Genomic DNA, 11,169 nt, shown 5'->3' on the forward strand with positions numbered 1-11,169 from the left:
GTTTGCATTAAATAGGCAACAACCAACGAAGCTGTCGGTGGAAATTCCTTGTTTAAAGTAGGCCGAAATTTTCATGAAATGATGAGGACCTTTGTCAGTGGCTCTTTTTGACTTCGAGTCAACAACAAAATTTTCTTTTTCATGGGGTGGTTCTTGTTTAAAGAATTAGATCAATAATGACGCCTTTGCCGTGTCGTGAATCACACGTCGGACAAAAAAGGCTGCACAATCACATGCTTCCTTGCCCATTCATTTTCTACTTTCTAAAATGGCCCGCATGCGTTATTTTCCTAGTACAAACGGTGTCGGCATTAGGTGCAAACGGTGTCGCATCATGGGCAGAGTGAAACGCTGAAACAAGTAGGCAAATAGCCCACACATACACGCGCTGTGTGCTACAAAAAATTATAGCATTTATATCACTAGCTTTCCACAACACTACTATTTCAGCCAAAAAAAAAAAATCCCAATTGTACAATTTGATTTGGCCGTAGTTCTTACAAAAGTCAAGAGCAAGATGCATCTTGAGGTATTTTATAAATAGCTTTCAATATATTAAATTAATATTTTCTAAAGTATTTTCTAAATAACTTCTAGTATCTTGAAGTATTTTTTATCTAAGTAGTATTCAGTATTCTAAATTAATTTGTGAGTCATCTAATACTTTAAAGTATTTTTTTCAAATGTATTTAGAATTTAAAGAGTTTAAATTTTTTACCTTTATTTAATAAATTTGGATATTTGATTTTACTTTAAAAAAAACTGTTGTTTGATACAACTACAGTTAATTAATAAAACGACAAAGCTCCAACCAATGGTAATAAAACTGAGGTTGAAGATTTGAAGTTGAGTGGGTGAGTTCGCTTCTCTTGGGAATTCGATCGGCACAACAGAAAAATGAGTACGTGAGTATTCAGCCATTCATAGAAACACTTTTCTTTCCAAAAAAAAAAAACTTTTATATAAATTGAGATTGTCTCACAGACTTATTTTGAATATAGCAAAATCACTTTTAAGCTTGTTTCGCATTTAAGAGTTACTCCTTCCAGAGTTACTCATTCCCTCATTTTAAAAAAAAAATAAATATTAGTTATAAATTGTGTTTTTAAAGTAGGCTGTTTTTATTGTCCCTCTCATTTAATTATTCATTTTACTATGAATACATATATTATCATATGGCCCCAAGCATTCTCTCCACCGCACATTGTATTTCTTCCGCAATCCTTTTTATTTTTTATTTTTAGCAGACGTACTCATTGGGTAGAGGCGTGCGCCCCTCCGGAGTGCAATGGAAGTCACAATCCTTATCATTTTTAATGATTTTTCCCTTCTCTTCTTTACAAGAATAAATGAGGGAGCAACAGGAGGAAGCTGTCGGTGGAAATTTCTTACACATCATACGAGGCCGAAATTGCACGAAATAATGAAAACTTTTGTCAGTAGCACTTTTTGACTATGAGCCAACAACTTTTTTTTTGGGCATTATTGTTTGAAGAATCAGAATAGAATTTTCATCATAGTATGCCGAAATTTCTGCGAAATGATAAAAACTTTAGTCGGTACTCGGTAGCACTTTTTGACTCAGTGCTAATAACTCTTTTTTTATTTTTTGGGGCATTATTGTTTAAAGAATTAGAAATTTAGAATAGAAATTTGGGAAAATGACAAGAAAATGACTGTTGAATTCTAAAATGACAAAATGGGCATGTAAATTACTGAAATGACAAAATGGGCATGGGGTATCAATCTGGAATTTGAGTAATTCGCCAAAAAGACTGAAATGCCCTTAATTTTTTCGGGAATCAGAGGGCGGGATATTGTGCAACGGAACTGGAGTTTGGTTGGCGGTTCTCCACTCGGCGAAACTGCATAGACCATAGGGTTCTCCGAACTCTCACATTGCACTCGGCGAAACTGCATATGGTTGTCGCAAGTCTCACATTGCCATGGTTGAGGAACTGTGAACGAGGAATGTGAATAGCGTCCGGCTTCTTCGTCTTTTCCGTGGGTCGTAGTGAGAAGCAATAAACCAGTGAGAAGCTTCAATCTTCAGAAGGGAGAGGGGGTGGCTAGAGAGAGAGATTTCGAGGGAGAGCACCTGTAAGGTCGTCACCGGTTGAGGAAGAAGTCGATATTCGTTCGGACCCCGGTAAGCCACCCAAATGTCTCCGTCTTGTGCTTGTCTGATTGGAGTGTTTTAATTTGGGGAAAACGGTGAATGTTGGTTGTAAAGGGGGAAGCAATGGTAAAGGCTTAAAATGGAATGTAAAGGTAGATTAGATTAAAAGTCGGTGCTTCTGTGTGTGACGGAATTACAGAAGTTGCTTGCTTGCTCTGATTCATATAACTCGGTCCATGTTTGACGAGATATCTCTCTGATTGTTGTTGTCTGATTGCTGTGTTGCTGTAATGTTGGAAGGCATAATATACGTGTGTGTTTATGATTGCTACACTACTTTTTAGATGCCCATAAATTGAGACCACTGTCGCACATGAGCCAGGATGCTTCCTGTTTCCGCCCCCTTGTTTGGTCTGTTCGTGTAATGGGCATTGCACATTTTTAGCATTGTGTATGGGACTAAAATGAGTTCAACTGTATCCCCATATTGGTTATGCAAATTTAACATTGTAAAATAAATTGAAAGGGGTGACTTTTCGTGGGTAGAACTCTGTTTTGAAGATATAGCTACCTAATGGGCATAACCTCAGTCATTTAGCGGTGCAATTTACCTGGGGATGAACATGCATATTCATTTCAGTATGTACCAAGTGAGAATAACCTTTGTGGCCTTCTTATGTATTGGTATAATTTACTTGGTCATCTGTGGCACTATGTAGTAGTAATTTCCATAATATAAGTTACTTGAAGATACAAATTTTGTAACATTTCATCGAGAAAGAATCACTTTTAATGCATATTCATTTATTTTTGAATCTGTTGGTCTGAGGATTGAAGAGGTAGAGATTAATCTGCTGGTTTGAGGATTGAAGAGGTAGAGGTCGCTGAAGTGCTGAGAAGCATCAATCGCATTGCTGTCATGGAGGAGGTTGGCGAAGTAACTGGTAAGTTAGATTGTTTTTAGTTTGTTGTTAAAGTGTATTATGTCATTAGTCTCTATTTTCTGCTCTGTTCTGTGAAGTGAGAAAGAAGCAATAACATTCATTATGTGATCAGCAAATTTAGTTATATGAGTAGTAAATAGTCGAGGTTCATTTTGTGGCTAAATAACAACACCTATAATGTGAATGACTACACTGGAAATGGTAATGACAACTTTTTTGAAATGCAAAGAAAGTTGAGCTGTTCAACTGACCAGATTTAGTTATTTATGCTTGTTGTAGAAGGAGGGCCAAGTGAAGAAGTGAAGAATGGCTACATGTTGTTTAGACGAGAATTTCTTAAGGGTGGGGAGAAGTTTAAGAATATGTCTGAACAAGCGAAAAAGGCATCAAAGGCATGGAAGCAGTTGACACCAGAGGAGCAGAAGAAATACAGTGATAGGGTGAAGCAATCAAGAAAGGAAGGGATGAAGAAGAAGAGGAAGAAAAAAGTGGCTTTTAGCACTCGTTGCTCGGTTCGGCAATTTAAGTCATTAGTGGACTTCATAAAAGATGATGAAGATTTGAAAGTGAGGGTACAAAATTTAGGCTTTGGCCATTTACTTGACATTGGATGTGAGAGACTCCCTCGTGACCTCATAGTATGTGTTCTCCGAGCATATGATCCGCCTACCCATCAATTTCTAATAAAGGAAATAGAAGCAAATGATGTTGCAAACTTGTTGGGTGTACCCCACACAGGGGAGAAGGTAAAAATGGACGTATGTGATGATGATGAGACATACCAGAGGTTGAAGGAGGAATTTGGTAAAGTCCCTTATACGAAGATACTCAATGACATTAAATCTGGGCAGAAGAAAGATGAGTTTGAGTTCCTGTTTATGCTGTACACACTTGGGAGTTTTTTAACTCCTACTTCACAAACAACTGTGAGTGACAAGCTAATAAGAGTCATGTGCTGTACCATGAAGGGATTTCACCAATTTGATTGGGCCACGTACATTGTGAAGCACTTGTGGAAAGAGATGGGAGATTATGTGAAAGTGTACACAAAAGCAAAGAAAGACGAAGATGAAGATGAAGGAAGCTGCAATGTGGGAGGATGCATCTACCTCCTGTTGGTATGTATTTCTGACTTATGCTTCTAAGTTATTGTTTTCTTTATTTGTGGAATTGGCAAGTTAATGATTTACTATTGTAGTTATATTTTGCTGAGCACTTCCCACTATCCAAAACTGTTGAGAGAGGGTCCCTAAATGCCATTCAATTCTGGACTGATGAGAGGATAAGGAAGCTGGAAAAGAAGGAGAGGGAAAGCAAGAGGGGTTTACTGTATAAGGGCAAGGGAAGTATGGATAGAAGTGGGAAGGATGAAGGAAAACGCAGAAGTGTGGCTCATTTACACCCGGTATGTGCTTTCATTACTAATTTTCATTCTCATTAGCAAATAATCTCATGAAAAAAGTGTTTACTCATTTTAAATTGTTTGCTGCAGGAGTTACAGAAGTTGCACGGACGATTGATGGCTCAGATCGAATTAAGCACTATGAGGCTTATAAGTGCAATGGAAGATGAGCTAGATAAGGTGCAGATAAGGATAGAGGAAAATAATGTGACCACAGATGATGAGGACCCTATTGACGTCCCAGATGATGATAAGGGAGATGATGATGCATTTGGCGATGAAGACTCCCATGATCATGATGGACATGAGTCTGATGACGAAGGTGATGATAGAGATGAGTTCCACGGGGGAGATGGTCAGGGAGACGATGATGCAACTGGCTCAGATAGGGGTGATGACATTGGTGTTGCAGCAGAAGGTGCAGACAAAGAAATTATGGAGTCTCCCCTGCCCTTGTCCCCCATGGACAAGGGATGTCAACTCCGGAGATCGCAAAGGGAGATGAAATCCGCTATCAATTCTCCATGGATTTTGACAAAGCCAACTAAGAGGCGAAAGAGGCCCATGGATGACAAGGACCGGTTTTATGACATAGTTTCCCGTATGTGTTCAAGCAAGGAGGGTGACATGTATGTACATATCCACTACCCACGTAATCATATTCATTACAATTTTGTGGTAATTGACTATATGCATAATGATATTGACAACATATTTTTAGGCCTTTGGTGAAAATCTCTGATGAAGATATCACTCGGGATCAGCTAAGGACACTTGGCGGAATTGAGAAAATAGGTAACCGGGTAAGTAGAATATTTGTGATGAGGTCATTTAATTGTTTAGTAGATGCTGCATTTTGGGTTCATCAAAACAATAATCTCTTTGCGTACAGCTGATGTCAACTGTGTGCAAGACTCTAATGGCTGATATGGAGAAGGAAGGGCAGGTGAAGCGGCACATTTTTTATGCTGATTTTATGGTAAGCTTGCTGAGATGTTAGTTTTTTGTCGATTGATATTGATAAATGACTAAAATGTTCATGTTTCAGGCAATAATGGCAGCTAACCCAAAGCTGTGGGATGCTACAAAACGGAAAAAAACAATTTTTACCTGAAAATGTAGGCTACAACATAGGAGAATGTGATTTGATCTTTGGACCCACACTTGTTGGCGCTCACTGGTTCTGTGTTGTGCTTGAGCCTAGCACAATGAATTTCTATGTGCTGGACTCAATGAAGCCAAATTTAGAGGGTAAGAAGAAGAGCAAGAAGAAGGGTGTAATTATTGATGACATGACGACCGTCGTCACTGAATGTGTAAGGATAATGCAACTCATCTTCTATGATTGACATTTCATTTACCTTTTATTTACAATTGCGTAATGATATTGTGCAGAGGAATAGATTTTATGACATTATTGAGATAGTTAAGCCTAATGCCACTGGGAAGAAGAAAATGAGTGATATCATTTGGGCTCCTGTTCCGCAACAAAACAATCTGTGAGTGGTTTATGTTGTTGATATTATTACGTCTCAAAGTAGCCCAATGTGTTATTTTCATTCTTTTACATCGTTGGTATGTTTTGATGTGCAGGCGAGACTGCGGTGTTCATGTATTAATATGGTTGAGTAAATGGAAGCCCGGTGAGATACTTCACTATACGGATGAACAAGTGGCTGAATTCCGACGAAACCTCATGTGGTGGCTAGTGAATCATGAGCTTAATTCAAGACGTGATGAAGCATTAAGCTTGCTTTCATCAACCCAAGCCACCACACTGACCAAAAGACGCCATCTGTGATAGGAGGAGACATTATGTAGATTAGGCATATAGTATTTGTAAAAGGAGTGTTAGTTTGAAGTCTTAATATTTGAAGTCTTATGTAGTTTGAAGTCTAAGTGGCTGCCAGTTGTTGGCCTAATTGCAATCCTTTTTGGGATAATTTGAGTAAAAGAGTTATGAAATTTACAACATGCCATGTGACTTCCGTGATGATAATCACAAGTTGATTATTTGTGCCCCAAATTACATCCACTTGGACCCAGGTTAACTACACAAGTAATAGGATTAACAACTTTCGGATTGAGAATTGCAACCTCTGTAATGATAGTTACGACATCGCTGTTGCCATTTGCATCTGAAGTCTTTCAAGCCCAAATCACTTTTTTGAATCCATTTTCGCTAGAATGACAACATTGGTAATGAAAATTACAACTTTTTTAATGATTGTTACCACCTCGCTATTCCTTTTTGCAACTGCATTTTCGTCCCCACGTATAAATTGTCAGAATTTCACAACCTGGGTAATGAAAATCACAACATTGTTAAGGGAAATTGCAACTATAGTAATGACATTTACCACTATGGTTTCCCCATTTGCATCCCCATGTTTAGGAAATTGTCCCATTTCCGGTTCCTTTAAGTCAATCCCACGCATCAAATTGTTCAGGAAATTTTACTACCCCGTAATGATAATGACAACATGGGTAATGTTAATTGCAACTTCAGTAACGACATTTACCAGTTGCTTTTCCCATTTGCGGTTCCCTTAACTGAGACCCACGCATCAAATTGTTCAGGAAATTGTACTACCCCGTAATGATAATGACAACATTGGAAATGTTAATTGCAACTTCCATATGACATTTACCACTCTGCTTTTCCCATTTCCGGTTCCTTTAAGTCAAACCACGCATCAAATTGTTCAGGAAATTGTACTACCCCCGTAATGATAATGACAACATGGGTAATGTTAATTGCAACTTGAGTAACGACATTTACCACTCTGCTTTTCCCATTTGCGGTTCCCTTAACTGAGACCCACGCATCAAATTGTTCAGGAAATTGTACTACCCCCGTAATGATAATGACAACATGGGTAATGTTAATTGCAACTTGAGTAACGACATTTACCGGTCTGCTTTTCCCATTTGCGGTTCCCTTAACTGAGACCCACGCATCAAATTGTTCAGGAAATTTTACTACCCCCGTAATGATAATGACAACATTGGAAATGTTAATTGCAACTTCCGTTATGACATTTACCACTCTGCTTTTCCCATTTCCGGTTCCTTTAAGTCAAACTCACGCATCAAATTGTTCAGGAAATTGTACTACCCCCGTAATGATAATGACAACATTGGAAATGTTAATTGCAACTTCAGTTATGACATTTACCAGTCTGCTTTTCCCATTTTCGGTTCCTTTAAGTCAAACCCACGCATCAAATTGTTCAGGAAATTTTACTACCCCCGTAATGATAATGACAACATGGCTAATTTTAATTGCAACTTTAGTGATGATATTTACCACTCTGCTTTTTCCACTTCCACTTCCTTTATTTCAAAGTCAAGTAACATATTTTCAGGGAGTTTCACTAGCCTGGAAATGATAATAACAACATTGATAATGTGAATAACAACATCGTTGATGACATTAACCACTCCAGTCATACCCATTGGCAACTTCCACCATCTCCCTTGAGGGCATTAAACAAAAGGTCATCTGTGTTGCCAAAATAGCATAGAAGTACACCAAAAGAGCATCATAGGATGTCTGCATTAACATTTAGACTTTACTACATGTGTAATTGAATTTACCACTGAAGTGACAATATTTACCAAAAACCAGTAGGCCCATCACAGAAGGTACATAACTTATATTCAAATGACAAGTTAACAGTAAGATTAACCCACTACCTAATGTTTCGTCCCCATTCACATTACAAAACATATCCTACCCAGTGAATATCATTTACAAAAAGGATAGCCTACCCATCATACGATTTTTACATTAACATTCAGACTTTACTATATCTGTAATGGAATTGACCACTGACGTAATGATATTTACTAAAAACCAGTAGGCCCATGACAGAAGCTACATAACTGATATCCAAATGACAAGTTAACATTAGGATTAACCTACCGCCTAATGTTTTCTTGTCATTCAGATTACAGAACATCTCCTACCCAGTTAACATCATTAACAAAAAAGATAGCCTACCTATCAACCCTTCTCCCAAAAAAATTAAAAAGGGTTCAAGAGTCATTCCTTTCCTATAACAAAAAAATTACCCCTGTTGGTATTGACATGAAACCTTAAGTTGGGTTTGGATTCTTGCATGTTCTTCTTGTGTGGCCAACTTGCTGGCATGCACTACAATGGTAGACCTTCTTGTTTTGAAACTGCGACTCTTGCCTATTTATCCTAGGCCTTCCAGGTGGTCGACTAGTCAAAGGTGGTGCCAAAAACACTTGACTTGCTATATCTTGCAGCCGATAGTTATTAGGATTTGGCATGTCGATTGTCACCACTGGAGTCATCGTCCTACCATAAATCTTTTGTTGGGACGTAATCTTGTAGCATTCTTCAACAAAATCATACACATTGCAATTCAAGGCCTTGATAGCTGCACATGCATGTGGGCATGGGATGCCTGACATTTGCCAAGCTGCACAACTACATTCACCTTTTCCAAGATCAACATTAATGGCTCCTTTTGCTGTATGGACACACACCCTACCCCTTCCGTAAGGAACACTTAACATCTGTGCAGATCTCGCCACATTTTCCATCAATGTTGCATTTGTATTTGGGCCTACACCATTCTTCCATTTGCTCATTGCCATGCTTGCTGCATACATCTTCTTGGCTACTTTTTCACGATGCTCATGTATAAGTTGGGCAACATTATATCTTCTCTCCTTCAGCATCCACGCATTGAATGACTCTGCAAGGTTTGTTGTTATGTTGTCCCATCGTTTAAAAGGGAACTTGCTTAAGGCCCACTTGTGAATATCACCATGATTGACAAGCCATTCAAATAATTGGGAATTGAAGTGTCTCATGTTATCCATTGCTTGATCAAACTCTGTGTCAAGCCTTGCATATGCAATGGCATCTAGGAAATGCAGTCCATCCTCCCTTGTGTTGCCACTTGTCTTCCTTCTTCCTCTATTTAACTTGATCATTTGTGTACTGAAATTCTCCTTAACATGTCTGTAACAGTACGCATGTCGCTCACCTCCGAATATTGCTTGCACAGCACCTATAATTGCATTGTGTCGGTCTGAAATGATTGTTAATTGCATTGACCCAATTATCTCCTTGATCATATGTAAGAACCATGTCCAATCCTCAAGCGTCTCTCCCTTCACAATCGCAATGGCAAAAGGTAATAATTCGTTGTCCGCATCATAAGCCGACGCTGAAAGTAGTGTCCCCTTATACGGTCCACTTAAATGACTTCCATCAATATACAGTACATGTCTAGCACCAGCAATAAAACCCTCTATACAACACCCATAGGCTATGAATACACGCTCAAATCTGTTGTTCCTTGCAGCCACCCATTTTGCCACTGTTTTGTCATCGGTTTCCTTCAACCGGTCACATATCCATGGAATAAGCATGTAAAATGATCAGGTCTGCCATGTATGTCCTCCAACGCTTTTTCCTTGGCCCTGTATGCTTGCTTATATGTCAACTTCACACCATAATCTCTTTCCAACCTCTTTTTTATATCATTTGGACGCATGTCTATATGATCCCTAACCTCTTCAATTATAATTGATGATGTCAAGCTAGCTGATCTACCATGTGTCACATGAAGATTGTCTTGGGCATTATGAACATGCTCATTTTTGAATGTCGTTACACGTAAAAATGCTGGAGTACTCTTTACAGCTGCTCTTGCACTGATCCTCCATGGACAACCTTCAACATTGCATTTGACATACATATGGGCATTAGAATTCTTCACATATTTATACTCAAATTTGTTTGCAATGCTGAATTTGTGTAGTTTCTTCTTGAAATCATCCGCATCTGGAAAAGTCTGCCTCAATCCTAACAATACTGTTTTCCATTTCAGGGAATTCATTCCTGGCAAAGGAGTTGGTGCACTCTCTACTGCATATGGCAGGCTAAGAACATTTTCAGCTGCTATGTAATTCACACATTCGACAGCATCCTCAATCATTGGCTCATCATTTTGCTGTGACAGTCCTGACAATTTTGACATGCTGCATGTATAATTACAACATTTGTTATGATATTAACAACAACATTATCGCAAGTAACAACTTCCATAATCCGAAACTTGTGACTTACCTGTTTCGATCAGCCACTTCTTCCTCCGTATTCTCATTACCTTTAGCTGCTACGTATACATGTGCATTACTATCATTATACTCAAATAGGTTGTCAACTTCATCATCATCAATAAGATCTATTAATATCCTATCATTCAAGCCCAATGTGTATTTAATGTCGCAACCATTACTATCTACACCAAACCATTCTCCTATCATAACCCTCAAATCTTCAAGCCTTATACCCTCCTTGATCACTCTTACCCTGACAGTTCCACCATAGTACTTAACTTCACCATCACCATTTTCTGCAAACTTCCCACCCACATGAAAGTAACAAGCAAGACGCTTTGAAGATGTTGACCCAATGTTAGATGTCATCAAAGCTACCTAACCTGCACCACAGAAGCATAAATCAATATTTTAGTTCCCCAATAATCAATTTCATTTATCAGGATTTCGAAACTTTTCTTGCGATTTCACAAAAAATGCAACACCCAAAATACGTCCGCGCACACTTGCTACATTGACAACTTAAATATGGGATTTCACAATTCCAATAATGAATTTGACAACACTGACCACCTCATGCTTACTGTTAGCCCTCA

General features: G+C 38.5%; 2 protein-coding genes across 2 annotated transcripts; one reads left to right on the forward strand and one right to left on the reverse strand.

Annotated features, from left to right (window-relative positions):
• Window positions 1–2,852: 2,852 nt before the first annotated feature.
• Window positions 2,853–5,579, forward strand: LOC114730636 (uncharacterized). Its single transcript, XM_028917747.1, has 7 exons — window positions 2,853–3,063; window positions 3,343–4,181; window positions 4,262–4,468; window positions 4,556–5,094; window positions 5,187–5,268; window positions 5,358–5,444; window positions 5,514–5,579. The coding sequence occupies exons 1-7, from the start codon at window positions 3,039–3,041 to the stop codon at window positions 5,577–5,579; spliced, it is 1,845 nt and encodes a 614-aa protein (XP_028773580.1). The 5' UTR covers window positions 2,853–3,038.
• Window positions 5,580–8,566: 2,987 nt separating this feature from the next.
• On the reverse strand, window positions 8,567–10,942 carry LOC114730637 (uncharacterized). The gene is made up of 3 exons (XM_028917748.1): window positions 10,581–10,942; window positions 9,855–10,492; window positions 8,567–9,759 (listed from the first exon to the last, which is right to left on the reverse strand). The coding sequence occupies exons 1-3, from the start codon at window positions 10,940–10,942 to the stop codon at window positions 8,567–8,569; spliced, it is 2,193 nt and encodes a 730-aa protein (XP_028773581.1).
• Between the last annotated feature and the right edge of the window lie 227 nt (window positions 10,943–11,169).

The sequence above is a fragment of the Neltuma alba genome, unplaced genomic scaffold (assembly GCF_004799145.2).
Source record: "Neltuma alba isolate B1F8T4 unplaced genomic scaffold, ASM479914v2 tig00012749_pilon, whole genome shotgun sequence".
In the NCBI taxonomy this organism is placed as follows: Eukaryota; Viridiplantae; Streptophyta; class Magnoliopsida; order Fabales; family Fabaceae; genus Neltuma; species Neltuma alba.